The sequence below is a fragment of the Lissotriton vulgaris genome, chromosome 3_1 (assembly GCF_964263255.1).
Source record: "Lissotriton vulgaris chromosome 3_1, aLisVul1.2, whole genome shotgun sequence".
Taxonomy (NCBI): domain Eukaryota; kingdom Metazoa; phylum Chordata; class Amphibia; order Caudata; family Salamandridae; genus Lissotriton; species Lissotriton vulgaris.
This window is the reverse complement of record NC_141689.1, coordinates 424,941,835-424,958,109: the sequence shown is the minus strand read 5'-3', so window position 1 is coordinate 424,958,109 and position 16,275 is coordinate 424,941,835. Positions and strand designations below refer to the sequence as shown.

The 16,275-nt window shown below is 49.4% G+C and overlaps 1 protein-coding gene across 4 annotated transcripts in view; it reads right to left on the bottom strand.

The window, feature by feature from the left end:
• Nucleotides 1-16,275, bottom strand: part of DDX4 (DEAD-box helicase 4) — a 1,777,277-nt gene that overhangs the window by 1,040,517 nt on the left and 720,485 nt on the right. For all 4 annotated transcript variants that reach the window (XM_086960639.1, XM_086960640.1, XM_086960641.1 and 1 more), the window contains exon 11: nt 8,967-9,008. In XM_086960639.1, coding sequence (XP_086816765.1) covers nt 8,967-9,008 — 42 coding nt within the window. The remainder of the gene's footprint in view (nt 1-8,966; nt 9,009-16,275) is intronic.

The window sequence follows — 16,275 nt, the reverse complement described above, 5'->3', positions numbered from 1 at the left end:
GAACCCTTATTGATGATTGGTTGTAAGTCAACCTTATAGACCAGCTATCCTAGTAGCGTGGATACAAGCAGTCTAAGGCTAAAGACTCGAGAGGGCGTGTTAAGCCAGCTGTTATACCACACATATACCCCTTGAACACCAAGTGAAAGGACACCACACAAGTGTTATGAAAATAAACAGTGTATTTATTAAAATCACAACAGCCCTGTACTCTTTATGAGGACAGGGTACTAAGCACAACACAAAACTCTTACGAAAATACTTAAGTTAGCACAGTATATACAAATGCCCGAGGGGCACGGAAAACCATATACTCTGAAAGTGGAATGTGAAATTACTAGCAGGTAAGTACAGTACTAATAGGCTTTGGAATCGCTAGGACTTGACTATAGAATCGTTAGATTACTTCTAGGAGACCCAGGGGACTCGGGTGCAGAGTGTGCACTGTCACGCGTGATGCGGGACAAAGTCTATGGTAGCTAGATTTCACAGAGTTAGTGTTCTCGGGCGAACCCGACCTGGTAGGAGGAAAACGAAAGTGGATTCTGACCCTTGGATAGTGAGGCTATGCTGGGGCACCGAAATGCCGAAGTTACCTAGCCCAGGGGCTGCAGCTGCATATGTCTCAAAAGACGTCGGGAATCCTCGTAGACGGACCAGGAGCCTGGAAGAAAGATGCTGGCAGGCGACCAGTGAAGAGAGTTCGAAGTGATCCAAGCCTGGATCTTGAAGATAGATGACACCTGAAAGCAGAAGGGACCAAGTTCGTGACTACTAGCCAGCTAGCCAGTAGTCAGGTGGCACCAGGAGGGCACCGGATGGTAGTCACCTCGACTAGGATTGTCAAGGCCTGCCATAGGAGTGACTGATAGGAATCTATGTGTCCATTTTAGGGTTAGATATAGGTATACTATATCTAAAGCAAAGGGTGATTACACCACCTTGCCCCAGCTGTCGTGCAGCCAGTTGTGTCAGATTTAGGTGGCCAGCCAGGGGTGGCATAATACATGCTTCAGCCCCTGGTAGGCCCTGGGTACACCTATGCCCTGAGTTACAGGGTCTGATAAGGTGGCCCAGTACCAATTGGAAATGTACCTAAGGTACATGGAATCCATTTTACAGAGAGAGAGAGCAGACAGAGAGCAGTAGGCCTGGGCCACTAGGCCCTGAATAGTAGGGTCCCAGGTCAACTAAGTCGGAAAACCAGCAAAACACCAGGCAAAAAAGTTGGGGGCAACCATAGTCAGGTATCCACCTTCCTACAGAAGGCAGCAGAGTCTTCAGTAGGTGAAGTTTTAGCAGAAAAGAGTTGAGGGTCTTGGCCTGAATGAGGATCCCCAGGGTCACCACCAGCTGACCAGGGCTCATTTGTATCTTCTGGGTCTGTGTAGACCGGATAGCTATATTCATCCTCCTCATCGCCCTCACCAGCGTCCACATCAGAGTAAGTGGGCGAGACCTCATGGGCTTGTGGTGAAAGGGGTTCCATCAAGGCAGGGGTACCATCAGAGTGTGTTTTCTTTTAGAGGGGGATTTTGTAAGACTCCAGTTGGGGTTCTGGGGTGATTTTCCTCTTCAGAAGGGAAAGCCTGCCCCTTTCGGCGTCGATGAAATGTTCCCGACGCTCTTCCTCCGATGGTTGTCGAGGTCGCGGGCCATGGACCACCAGCGACGCCTTCGGCGCCCAAGAGACCTTCTCGGGCACGCTGGCCCCCGTCCTAGGAGCGAAAGCCTTTGGCGCCGTTTTAGGCGGCAAGGTAAAAAGGATCGGTGTGGGCGCCTTAACCGGTTTCTCCAGAGGCTTTGCAGGCGGAGGGTCCTTCGGCTCGACCGCCACGGCGCCGTCTCCAATACGCTGCAGGGACTCCGTGACCTTTTTTGTGAACGCGGCAGATGGACGTGCCGTTTCCACGGAGTCCTTCGAGGACGGTTTTGGAGTTGAGCCCTTCGAGGTCATTTTCGGAGTCGACTCACGTGGCGCAGCACCCTTGGCCTTGTCATGTGGAAGCGGGGCCGAGAGGACCTTCGGGTCGTCGGGTCGCTTCTTCGGGTCGCCGAGAGATTTCTTCAGGTCGTCGACCCGGCCCTTGTCGGCGTCGATCGCTTTCGGCACCGACGCGCCAGCGTCGAACACCTTCACCTTAGTCTTCAGCGCGACAGCCTTTGGCTCGGCACCCTTGACTTGGCCTTTTGGCTCGACAGCCATCTTTGGTTTCTTCGGCGCCGAGGCCTCAGAAGTCTTCGATCCGACTAATGCAATGCGCACTTTCGGTTTCGATATCTGCACCTGCGCAGTATCTGGCGTCCAGGCCGTAGTTTTCACTTTCGGTTTGACCATGAGTGACTCGGTATCAATGTCCGTGGCCGGGCCCGAAGGCGGGGCCGTGGAACCCATATCGAGGTCTCGGGTAAGGCCCGAAGGCGATCCCTCGACCTGGGCCTTATAGATAGGCACGGCCCCAGAGTCAGTCTGAGGGAGCTCCTCGTCCGAGCTATCCTCCATGGCCCCGAGGGCCCCGTCGTCGTCTCCTACCTCCTCGACGACTTCTTTGCTTTCGAAAACCTCGCCCTCAGCGTCGTAGTCTTCTTCGACGTCAGACGCGGGGTTTGATTCTGAAACGTCCTGGATATCTTCATCCTAGACCTCCCCAGCATCGAAAATGTCCGTAGGCGCCGGAGCAGATTGCTGGGCCTCCAGGCGCGCAGCTCGTCGGAGCTTGAGTGTCTTCTTGGACCTGAATCGCGAACAGGCCATACACTTGGCCTCATCGTGGTCCAGCGACAGACACTTGTTGCACACCGGGTGGACGTCGATGTGTGGGTACTTCGAGTTACAGACCGGACATTTCTTGAATGGACTTCGTTCCATGATGGATGGTCGATTAGTCTGGAGCGTCGACAAGGCCTTCCGCGCCGAGAGCACGCGGAAGTACAAGAATCTGCTCGGAGCCGAACTAGAAGTTGTTAAGCCGAACGCAAGACAATACCGACGTATAGACCAAAGACCTTTTGGTCTCAAGGAAAGTTTTTCTATCGATTCCGACAAGAGGGAACCAAAGACATCCGAACCCAATGGCGGAAAAAAACAATCTGAGGATGGAGTCGATGCCCATGCGCACTGTAGTACAGGGGAGGAGCCACCTATCTCGTGATACTTCGAAGACTCTTCCAGGACAACAATGTGCAATCATCCGGACCCAACACTAGGCGGCGATCTATGCACAGATATGAATTCAGCAGCCCACATGCTTTGAACATAAACTGTACTCCATTTGTGAAACCTTAAAAGTAAAAATTGACCGAGTCATTATGCATTGATAAACAGAAGAATGTTCTAAAAATCCTGGGAAATGAAAAGTCTAGGTAGATTGACTTGGATTACTTGAATCAAAAGGAGTCTGTGCATTTTATGCTAAATACTTGGAGTAACGACAATTGGTATCCGTATCTAGATACTGTACCAAATTATGCGATGATATTGGAATTATTGAAAGCGAGAATAGGCATCAATCCCGCCCGCTCAAATGAGAATAAAAAATAATTTAATGGATGACTGTGGTAAATGTACATGCGGGATAGATGTAAAATGTACCAGTGTCCATTTTGTAATGGATTGCCAAAAATTGCATCCGGTACGGCGAAATCTTTTAAGGCAACTCTTTTTAAAATATTGAATAAGCTCAAAGACACAAGCAATTAAGCTCCTTATGGATATGCAGTTCTTGGACACTGCAATTGCCTAGGCGAAGTTTGTACAAGAAGCAAAAAGACTTATCATGCAATAAGGAAATGGGAAGGGGGGACCAAGGAGGGATAATTGGAGACAAAGTATTTTATGTGTTGAATTTTTAAGTATTTGGTTTTGTCTTATAGTATGTAAATACAAAAAGCTTTTATGAGAAAATAATGAAATTTGGTTTTAGGTCCTTTTTAAGAATAGAATTTTATAGTTGTATTTTTATCTGTGTTATGAATGTGTGTGTAGTTTAAAGACCAATTGGTCATAATAAACTTGTTGACTTGACGAACTACAATTACGTTTCATCCTTAAGCATTCTGCGATAAGGATGCTCTTTATTAGGTAAGTGGGATGAAAACTCTTAGCATGGAGTATGGAATTTCCAGCTGTCTGCTTCCTTAAAGTCCTGGAGTGTACTTTGTTATTTTAGACATAGTTCCAGATCTAGAAGTACTATATATTCTTTACTGGTAGTGCATGTGAAATTCAAAACTGAGAGGGTTGTTATTAATCTCAGTTGTGAATTCCATTGCACTCTGTTCTGGGCCTTGCCACAGAATGAAGATGTCATCTATGTATCGTGAATACAGTTTCACATTTTCTGACATTTGTGAGTGGTATGTTTTCATGAGTACTTGCTCCTCACACCAGCCCATATGCAAATTAGCATAGCTGGGGGCGAAGCAAGTACCCATGGCTGTGCCCTGTATGTTTATTAACCCTTTCCTGGCTGCCGTCTGTGAGAAGGTGGCCTGATATGCAGTGCTCACTATTCTAGTGAACACTATGTATCAGTCCAGCAACCCTTATTGATGATTGGTTGTAAGTCAACCTTATAGACCAGCTATCCTAGTAGCGTGGATACGAGCAGTCTAAGGCTAAAGACTAGAGAGGGCGTGTTAAGCCAGCTGTTATACCACACATATACCCCTTGAATACCAAGTGAAAGGACACCACACAAGTGTTATGAAAATAAACAGTGTATTTATTAAAATCACAACAGCCCTGTACTCTTTATGAGGACAGGGTACTAAGCACAACACAAAACTCTTACGAAAATACTTAAGTTAGCACAGTATATACAAATGCCCGAGGGGCACGGAAAACCATATACTCTGAAAGTGGAATGTGAAATTACTAGCAGGTAAGTACAGTACTAATAGGCTTTGGAATCGCTAGGACTTGACTATAGAATCTTCAGATTACTTCTAGGAGGCCTAGGGGACTCGGGTGCAGAGTATGCACTCTCACGCGTGATGCGGGACAAAGTCTATGGTAGCTAGTAATAACAAAGTTAGTGTTCTCGGGAGAACCCGACCTGGTAGGGAGAAAACGAAAGTGGATCCTGACCCTTGGATAGTGAGGCTATGCTGGGACACGGAAATGCCGAAGTTACCTAGCCCAGGGGCTGCAGCTGCATAGGTCTCAAAAGACGTCGGGAATCCTCGTTGCCGGACCAGGAGCCTGGAAGAAAGAAGTTGCTGGCAGGCGACCAGTGAAGAAAGTTCGATGGATCCAAGCCTGGATCGAAGGAAGATGACACCTGAAAGCAGAGGGGACCAAGTTCGAGACTACTAGCCAGTAGTCAGTGGGCACCAGGAGGGCACCGGATGGTAGCCACCTCGACTAGGTGAGTGGGTGACGCTGTGTTTGCAGATCTCACGGACCAGGAGGCGTTGTCGGCGACCAGGATGGAGGAGCGAGCTGTCCCACGATGGATGAAGCTGTCGGCATCGCTAGACCCAGGGTTGGGCAACAAAGCCTTGGCAAATTCAAGCCCACGCGGTGGACTCAAAATGGCGTCTGGAGTGGACCAGGAGGGTCCGGGGTGCCTCTCTTGAAGGAAGCAAGGGCCAGTCTGGAGCAACCAGACCAGCAGCAGTGATGTCGTCGGGCGTCGTGAAGAAGGCCACAAGCCAGCCGGCTAGTAGCCAAACAACGCGGTGAGCAGGCAAAAGCAGAAGGGCCCCACGCAGATCGTGGAGATGCTGGAGGGCTGATCTTCCGTGCTGGAGCTGCTCAGGGTTGGGGCTTCTCGGACCCCAAAGCACTCACCAGTGGAGCACACAGTGGGCTTGTTGCAAAGAAGTCGTGCAGTCTTGGCGATCGTCGGTCCCTCGAGGTCTCGTCGCACTCACGGTTCTCAGCTTTGCTGTAGAGGTGAGTAGAGGTCAGAGGTGCCAGGGAAGCCGGGTCTCGTCGAGCTGGGTCGTCGGATTCGTGAAGAAGGACTTGCAGCAGACCGCAGTGTTCTTAGGATGGTGCCCGCTTGATGCAGGGTGACTACTCCTTAGCCACAAGGGAGAATCTTGAAGAAGGAAATCTTGATGTCTTTCGCAGAAAGTCGTGTCTTGATTCCAAAGATGATCTAATTTGAACAGGGGGCCCGCTCCTATCTTTATACTAAAAAAGGGGGCTGACCCGGTGACTAGGTCCTGCCTATGGGTGGGACTAGGAGGGGGGTGGTTACACCTCTCTCCCATGCCGGACTTTCCCCAGGCCAGGGGCTGGTGTGCCCCTGGAACTGGTTCTGACTGGCCTATGCGTAGTGAGCACCGGGGTGCCACTCAGCAGTCACCTTCCTGTAAAGCCCTGCCTACCCAGGATATACAAAACCATGTCTGGGACGGTGCTAGCACCGCCCCTGACAGGAAACCCTTTGTCCAGGCTCCCCTCGCTGGAAGGACTCCCAGCTGCAGGGGGTCAGACTCGTGTCTGTGGTGGCAGCATCCATTTTGTGGAGCTGAGGCTTCATTTAACTTTAACCGGGGTTCACAGTTACATACATGTCGTGTCCCTCTAGAAGGGTGGAATGCTAACCCCGTCGCCAGAATTGGCGAGGGGTTAGTATTCCAATTCGTATGACACCTTACTCGACATGTTTTGATAAAGCAATACCAAAGATAGCATTTAACCGCGAGGATTATAATGCACTTAAGAGTATATGGTATGCGATATCATGGAACAGCTATTAGGACTTGGTTCCGCAAGCTGCAGACAGGCTCAGCTCATGCCAGAGCACCATCTCACACGATTCCAAGCACTCTGCGTTCAGGATTGTCAAGGCCTACCATAGGAGTGACTGATAGGAATCTGTGTGTCCATTTTAGGGTTAGATATAGGTATACTATATCTACAGCAAAGGGTGATTACACGACTTTGCCCCAGCTGTCATGCAGCCAGTTGTGTCAAATTCAGGAGGCCAGCCAGGGGTGGCATAATACATGCTTCAGCCCCTGGTAGGCCTTGGGTACACCTATGCCCTGAGTTACAGGGTCTGATAAGGTGGCCCAGTACCAATTGGTAAATGCACCTAGGGTACATGTTGTCATTTAGAGAGAGAACAGCCAGGCTGTGGGTCTGATTGGCAGGCCCACAGCCAGAGAAAGTCGTAAACCAGTGAAACAAAAGCAAAAAATCTGGGTGATCATAGGATTGCTGACCCTACTCTCCTACACCGTCGTCCAATGACCGACGGCAGCACTACCTCCCCACTCGTGCACGAAAACGCCGGCGACGGGTTAAAGAGCCTATCAAAAATGAAGATGTTGTTCTCCAAACACCCCTCCGCACTAGCATGAGTGTATGCTGGTGTAACCCTATGTCTCTTGTGCCTAGGTAGTAATTAAGTGTGTTGAGACCATCCCTGTGTCTAATTCTGGTATACAGACTTTGCACATCTAATGTCATGAAAACAATCATTCTCCCAAGTACAGTCATAAATTTTAAATAGAAAATCGCCAGTGTCTCTTATGTAGGCTGGTAGTTTGTGGACAAAAGGCTGGAGGAAAAAGTCAATGAATCTGCTTGTATTCTCAAAAAGGCCTCCAATCGCAGATATGATTGGTCTTCCTGGTGGGCACTCTGCATCTTTGTGAATCTTAGGCATCAGGTAAAGTTGCGGCGTCACTGGATAGTCATTCTTCATAAACTCAAACTCTTGTCTTGAGATAAGGCCGGTACAAAAGGGGGTGGTGATGGATGGAGCATCTGAACCAATCAAACACTCACACCCAGTCAACAGATCTGGGTTAAATCCATCACCGTTCTTTAGCCCACTCTGCCACCCCAGTTCAGACATGGCCATATGCAAATCAGTCTGACCACCTTGTGCCTCATGGGAACAGTCCAGCCCGAACTGCAAAGCCATGCCTTCCATGGTCCGGAAACAAGCTTCCTAGGACCGGTTTCTGGCATTCCAGCCGTCTTCAGCCACGCTTGCTTTAATCCAGTGGCAAAGTGAGCAAGGGACTCACGTCTGAGCATACCCTGCCAACTTATGGCGAACAAAGCGGTACAAAAGGGGGTGGTGATGGACGGAGCATCTGAACCAATCAAACTCTCACACCCAGTCAACAGATCTGGGTTTAATCCATCACCGTTCTTTAGCCCACTCTGCCACCCCAGTTCAGACATGGCCATATGCAAATCAGTCTGACCCTGTGCCTCATGGGAAAGGTCCAACCCAAACTGCCAAGCCATGGACCAGAAACAAGCTTCTTAGGACCGGTTTCTGGCATTCCAGCCATCTTCAGCTAGGCTTGCTTGTATCCAGTGGAAAAGTGAGCAAGGGACTCACGTCTGAGCATACCACGCCAACTTATGGCGAACAAAGCGGTACAAAAGGCATTTCTCCTGTACGTATTGGAGCGCTCTTTGTACTGCATGCTGATTGGTTACCCATCACAACCAGATACTACTAAGGATTTTAACGGACTCTCTTAAATCTGTTCGCATTGGAACCTAATATAGGGGTTTAATAAAAGCTCAATGTGACTACACATCCCAGCATGCTGTATGAAGAAATCAAATACGTGGTTAAACTCAATGGGGATTTTCAACCAATCAGCATGCAGTACAAAGAGCGCTCCAATGCATACAGGAGAAATGCCTCTGATTAAGTGGTACGTTGGCCACAAAAACGCATCAGGTTCGTATTGGTTCCTCTACCAAATGAAATTAAATTATTCAAACTTTTTAAAGGTAGTTACGCATGGCAATTTGAGGGCAGTCTGTAGTGAATAGCCCATCTAAAACTTCGGCAAGCCAATCAAAATCAACATGATACATGCAAAATAAGACCTGGATGAACTGATCAAACTGCTACTTCTAATTGTGCCCTTCAGAATGTTTGGTGTGGACGTCAAAATACTTTTCACACAATGCAGTTTCACTTTAAAATTTCTGGGAAAAGTAATGCAAACAAAATAGATATATGGTTACAAACCTCTTCCTCGAAAACCACCACCTCGATCTCGATCCTCATAACCTACAAGATCAGATAAACATTAACTGGCTGTGAAATAAGAGATACTAAATATTTTGAATCTTTTTAAAACGTGCCACTTTGATGAGCAAACTAAATATCATGGGAATACAGACTAACAAAATAGGTTTCAAGTAAATCAGGTCAACATTTTAAAAAGCAGGACATTTCACAAATCAAGCACCTACATTGCAAGAACTGCATAAGCCAGAACATATAGCTTTGGACTGGACCTCTAACATATGCAATGAAAATACATTTCAGACAAGTATCAGTGTCAAAATAACATTTTCCATTTTAAATAAACCTATCAAAACCAAATACATATAAGACATTTTAATTAGGCAAGACTGAAAATACAGCCAGCAAATGGCATACAAAACTAATGTTTAAAAAAATTAACCTTCTGAGGGCAGTTTTCCAGGAATGCATACTTTCTTAAAACTAAGTCCTGAATTTAGGAAGAAGAGTAAGGGGTGCTAGTGGCCCTCCAGATCTTAACGTGTTCTAGTAGTTAAAAGCAGCTATGGGCTGCTGTTTACTTGACTGAGCACAAACATTCAGAAAGCTGTTATATGGGTAATCAATTATTTACACGTTGTAGGAGAGTAGGGTCTGCTTCCTATGGTCACCCCCACTTTTTGCTTAGCTTTACTGGTTTTCGACTTCGATAAGGCTGTGGGCCTGCTAATCAGACCTACAGCACAGATGCACTCTCTCTAAATTTACACCATGTACTCTAGGTACATCCACAATTGGGAATTGGTTCACCTTGTCAGCCCCTGTAGAAGTGTACCCTAGGTACTCAGGGCATAGGTGTAACCAAGGCCTACCAGGGGCTGCAGCATGTATCATACCACCCCTGGCTGGCCACTCAAATAGACAACTGGCTGGTCACTTAGCTGGGGCAAGATCGTATAATCACCCCTTGCTTAGGTATAGTATTCCTATACCTACCTTATATATAGACACATAGTAACCTATAAGTCACTCCTATGGCAGGCCTTAACAATCCTGGAGGCAGAGTGCCTGGTTATGTGCGAGATGGTGCTCTAGCATAAGCTGAGCCTGTCTGCAGCTTTCGGAACCATGTCCTTATAGCTGTTCTATGATATTGCCATACCATATACTCTTAAGTGCATTATAATCCTCGCGGTTAATGCTAACTTTGGTTTGGCTTTATCCAAACATGTAGTATAAGGTGTCATACGCTTTGGAATACTACCCACTCGCCAATTCTGGCACCGGGGGTAGCATTCCACCCTTCTAGAGGGAGAAGAGATGTTGTTGCGGACTATCCCGGTTAAAGTTAACCAGAGCCCCAGCGTCACAAAATGGACGCTGCCGCTACTGACACAAGTCTGACCTCCTGCTGTTGGGAGTCCTTCCAGTCACGGAGGTTTGGACAATAGGTTTCCTGCCTGGGGAGGTGCGAGCACCACCCCAGACAGGACTTTGTGTATTGGGACAGGGAGGGCTGAATAGAATGAGACACCGCCTGGGGCACACTAGGTGCTCAATGCATACCCCAGTTCAAATCGGTTGCCGGGGCACTCCAGCCCCAGCTCAGAGCGAAACTGGACAAAGAAGAGGATATGTAACCACCCCCCTTCCGGGTCCCACCCACAGGAGGCACCTAGTCAGTAATCCAGCCCCTTTTAGTTGTATAAAGATAGGAGCTGAGTCCTGAGACTTTAGATTTGATCCCGATTGAAACTTGAAACGAAACTCTGGACCTTCGACATTCTGCTGAAGCCTGAAGAATCTCCCTTGTGGCAAAGGAGTGACCACCCTGTGCAACCAGGCACCATCCAGCAAATCAACGGCTTGCTTTGTCGACGTTCCCGCCGGAACCCGAGCACAGAGCCTGACAAGACCCAGACTTACAGACCTCTCTGACCCTCTCTTCATGACTGCAGCACCGCTGGGATCCAAAGAGGCGACAAGACACGTAGGACCGGACATCTTGAAAAGCCTGCAACTTGCTACCTGTGCAGCTCCTGAGGCACCCTCGAAGCTGTGCACTGGGAATTAAGAAGCCCCGATCCCGAGCTCCATCTGCGAAGAAGATCAGCCCCCAATACTCCACGAGTTCTGCGTGGGGCCCTTCTGCTTTTGTTCTGCTCGACGCGTTGTCAGGTTTGAAGTACCGGGTTTTTAAGAACCCAGCGGTGCCAGGGAAAACACCCAAAGACTTCGAGTCCTTCCTGTTTCAGACTACAGAAACACAGAGTCTTCTTGGTGAAGTCAAAGATAGTATTTATTGGCTGCAGCCAGTAACAGGTATCCTAGAAGTACAACACAGTGTATATTCTCAGGAGACTGCTCAAACGTACAAAGCCAGCCTTCTCTTTATTCAAAATATGCTTCAGGCAAACATTCCTTATTTTACAGTTAACCATTCACATATTTTCACTGTAGGAAGGTAGATACCCGACTATGGTTACCCCCAACTTTTTGCCTGGTGTTTTGCTGGTTTTCCGACTTAGTTGACCTGGGGCCCTGCTAATAAGGAGCCCAGGCCTACTGCTCTCTCTCTAAAATGGATTCCATGTACCTTAGGTACATTTCCAATTGGTACTGGGCCACCTTATCAGACCCTGTAACTCAGGGCATAGGTGTACCCAGGACCTACCAGGGGCTGAAGCATGTATTGTGCCACCCCTGGATGGCCATCTAAATCTGACACAACTGGCTGCACGACAACTGGGGTAAGGTGGTGTAATCACCCTTTGCTTTAGATATAGTATACCTATATCCAACCCTAAAAATGGACACACAGATTCCTATCAGTCACTCTTATGGCAGGCCTTGACAATCCTGAAGGCAGAGTGCTTGGAATCGTGTGAGATGGTGCTCTGGCATGAGCTGAGCCCGTTTGCAGCTTGCGGAACCAAGTCCTAATAGCTGTTCCATGATAACGCATACCATATACTCTTGAGTGCATTATAATCCTCGCGGTTAAATGCTATCTTTGGTATTGCTTTATCAAAACATGTCGAGTAAGGTGTCATACGAATTGGAATACTAACCCCTCGCTAATTCTGGCGACGGGGTTAGAATTCCACCCTTCTAGAGGGACACGACATGTATGTAACTGTGAACCCCGGTTAAAGTTAACTCAAGCCTCAGCTCCACAAAATGGATGCTGCCACCACAGACACGAGTCTGACCTCCTGCTGCTGGGAGTCCTTCCAGCGAGGAGAGCTTGGAGAAAGGGTTTCCTGTCAGGGGCGGTGCTAGCACCATCCCAGACAGGGTTTTGTGTATCCTGGGTAGGCAGGGCTTTACAGGAAGGTGACTGCAAGTGGCACCCCGGTGCTCACTACGCATCTGCCCGCTAGAACCAGTTCCAGGGGCACACCAGCCCCGGCCTGGGGAAAGTCCGGCATGGGAGAGGGGTGTAACCACCCCACTTCCTGGTCCCACCCCTAGGGCAGGACCTAGTCGCGTACCCACCCCTTTCTTTTGGATAAAGGCAGGAGCGGGGGCCCTTCCAAATTAGATCATCTTTGAATCAAGAACTACTTTCTACGAAAGGAACTCAAGACTCTTCTCAAGATTTCTCCCTTATGGCTAAGGAGTAGTCACCCTGCATCCGCAGGCACAATGAAGAACACTGCGGTTTGCTGCACGTCCTTCCTCAGGAATCCGACCGACCAGCACAACGAGACCCGGCTTCCCTGGCACCTCTGACCTCTACCTACCTCTACAGCTAAGCTGAGAACCGTAGGTGCAACGAGATCTCGAGGGGCCGGCCATCATCTGAACTGCACGACTTCGATCCAGCATGACCGCCGAGGGATCCTCTGGTGAGTGCTTTGGGGTCCGAGAAGCCCCGACCCTGAGCAGCTCCAGCACCGAAGTCCAGCATCCCAGCATCTCCACGATCTGCGTGGGGCCCTTCTGCTTTTTGCTGCTCACCGCGTTGTTTGGCTACTAGCCCGCTGGCTTGTGGCCTTCTTAACGACGCCCGACGACATCACTGCTGCTGGTCTGGTTGCTCCAGACTGGCCCTTGCTCCCTTCCAAAAGAGGAGCACACCGGACCCTCCTGGTCCACTCCAGACGCCATTTTGAGTCCACCGCGTGGGCCTGAATTTGCCAGGGCTTTGTTGCCCAATCCTGGGTCCAGCGAAGTCGACAGCATCATCCATCGTGGGACAGCTCGCACCTCCATCCTGGTCGCCGACAACGCCTCCTGGTCCGTGAGACTGCAGAGCCCAGCGTCGCCCACTCACCTAGCCGAGGTGACTACCATCCGGTGCCCTCCTGGTGCCACCTGACTACTGGCTAGTAGTCACGAACTTGGTCCCCTTTGCTTTCAGGTGTCATCCATCTTCGATCCAGGCTTGGATCACTCGAACTATCTTCACTGGCCGCCTGACAGCAACTTCTTTCTTCAGGCTCCTGGTTCGTCTACGAGGATTCCAGACGTCTTTTGAGACCTATGCAGCTGCAGCCCCTGGGCAAGGTAACTTCGGCATTTCGGTGCCCCAGCATAGCCTCACTATCCAAGGGTCAGGATCCACTTTCGTTTTCCTCCTACCAGGTCGGGTTCGCCCGAGAACACTAACTTTGTCTTCACTAGCTCCCATAGACTTTGTCCCGCATCCCGCGTGAGAGTGCACACTCTGCACCCGAGTCCCCTAGGCCTCCTATTAGTAATCTGAAGGTTCAGTAGTCAAGTCCTAGCGATTCCAAAGCCTATTAGTACAGTACTTACCTGCTAGTAATTTCGCATTCCACTTTTAGAGTATATGGTTTTTCGTGCCCCTTGGGCATTTGTGTAAATTGTGCAACTTAAAGTATTTTCGTAAGAGTTTTGTTGTGTGCTTAGTACCCTGTCCTCAAAGAGTACAGGGCTGTTGTGATCTAAATAAATACACGGTTTATTTTCATAACACTTGTGTGGTGTCCTTTCACTTGGTGTTCAAGGGGTATATGTGATGGTATAACAGCTGGCTTAACACGCCCTCTAGAGTTTAGCCCTAAGACTGCTCGTATCCACGCTACTAGGATAGCTGGTCTATAAGGTTGACTTACAACCAATCACCATAAGGGTTGTTTGGACTGATACAAAGTGCTCACTAGAATAGTGAACATTATATATCAGGCAAACTTCTCACATTCACTACAAAGAAAAAGCAGAGTCATGATGACAAGCCCACATTTCAGTTTGTCCAGTCTGTGAAAAGTTGGCCTGATATATGATGCTCACTAGTTCTAGTGATCACCTTGTATCAGTCCAAACAACCCTTATGGTGATTGGTCGTAAGTCAACCTTATAGACCAGCTAGCCTAGTAGTGTGGACAAAAGCAGCCTTTAGGCTAAACTCTGAATGGCATGTGAAGCCAGCTGTTTTACCACATATAACCCCTTGGATACCAAGTGAAAGGACAATACACAGGTTGTTATGAAAATAAACAGATATTTATTAACTAACATACACCTCTGAACTCTTTATGAGGTCAGAGGGCTAAGCACATGACAATAATAAAAGTAAATAAGAGTTTGCACAATATTTACAAGTGCGCCTTAGGGGCACGACAAACCATATACTCAAAACAATGGAATGCGAGGAAGGAAAGTACTGTAAGGGGATCCAGAGGCTGGAGGACCGCTGGGACTACGCTACAAACTAGGTAAGTAAGGAGCAGGAGGCCCACGGGGCTCACGTGCAGAGTGGGAACTCTCACGCGGGATGCGTACCAACGTCTATGGATCTTACAGTTAGAAAGTTACGGATTCCGGACGAACCCGGCTGGATGGAGGGAAAACAACAGTGGACCTGGAAACTAGGAGAGTGAACACAGACTTAAGCACCTAGAAGCTTTAGTTACCTAACCCACAGGCTGCGGGTGCATAGGGCTGAAGTTGCGTCGGGTTTGCTGCGTTGATCCCGGTGATGCCTGAAACAAGGAGTTGCTGGCAGGCAGCCAGATGGAGGAGTCCGGTGGTTCCAAGGATGGAACGAGGAAGAAGAAGTCCTGAAAGGGAAGGGGACAGAGTCTCGGTCACTAGCCAGTGACTGTGCTGGAACCAGGAGGGAACCAGATGCTGTGGCCGCAGTCAGGTGAAGGAAGGGTCGCTTCTCTCTGTAGCTGCGCGGACCAGGAGCTGTTCTTCACTACCAGGCTGGAGGCACGAGCTGTCCCGCGTAGTCTGCTGCTGTTGGCGGTGTCGGATCGTCGATCTGGACAACAGGCCTTGGCTAATGCAAGCCACGCGGTGGAACAAAGATGGCGTCTGGTGCGGACCAGGAGGGTCCGGGGTGCTCCTCTTTTGCAAGGAAGCAAGGGCCAGTCTGGGGGACCAGACCAGCAGTGTTGGATTCTTCTGATAGTCATCTCTGAGGTCACGAGCCAGCCGGCAAGTGACCAGACAACAGGACAAGCAGCAACCAGGCAAAAGAGCCCCACGCAGATCTTGTGGATGCTGGGGGGGCTGGTCTTTGGTGCAGGAGCTGCGTCGGTGTGGGGCTTCTCAGACCCCAATGCACTCACTCGAGGATCCCTCGGCGGTCGTGCTGGAAGCGCTTTGCAGGTTTATCAAGATGGCAGTCCCCACGTTGCTCGTCGCATCCACGGGTCCCAGCTGTGCTGTGGATGTGGGTAGAGGTCAGAGAGGTCTGGAGGTCCGGGTCTTGTCGAGCTGGGTCGTCGGATTCCGGGATGGAAGGACTTTGCAGCAAACCGCACAGAAGCTTGATGGTGCCAGCGAAGCAGGATGGTCACTCCCTGACCATAATGGAGATTCTTCAGTCTTCTGGTAATCAGGAGGTCGAAGGTCAAGAGTTCTTCGTAGAAGTTGTCAAGATCAATCTAATCTGGAATGGGACCAGCTCCTACCTTTATTCAGCTAAAGGGAGCTGCACTACGACTAGGACCCTCCCCTGGGTGGGACCAGGAAGGGGAGTGGTTACACCCCCTATCCTTTGTCCGGTCTTGCGCCAGCTCTGGGGCTGGAGTGCCCCAGGAACTGGTTCTGACCGGTGAATGCACAGGGACACCTTGTGTGCCCCAGGCATGTCTCATTCCTTTCAGCCCTGTCCTACCTCAAACACAAAATCCTGTCTGGGGTGGTGCTAGCACCTCCCAAGGCAGGAAACCCTTTGTCCAAGCCTCCCTCGCTGGAAGGACTCCCAGCAGCAGGAGGTCAGACTCGTGTCTGTGGTGGCAGCATCCATTTTGTGGAGCTGAGGCTTGAGTTAACTTTAACCGGGGTTCACAGTTACATACATGTCGTGTCCCTCTAGAAGGGTGGAATT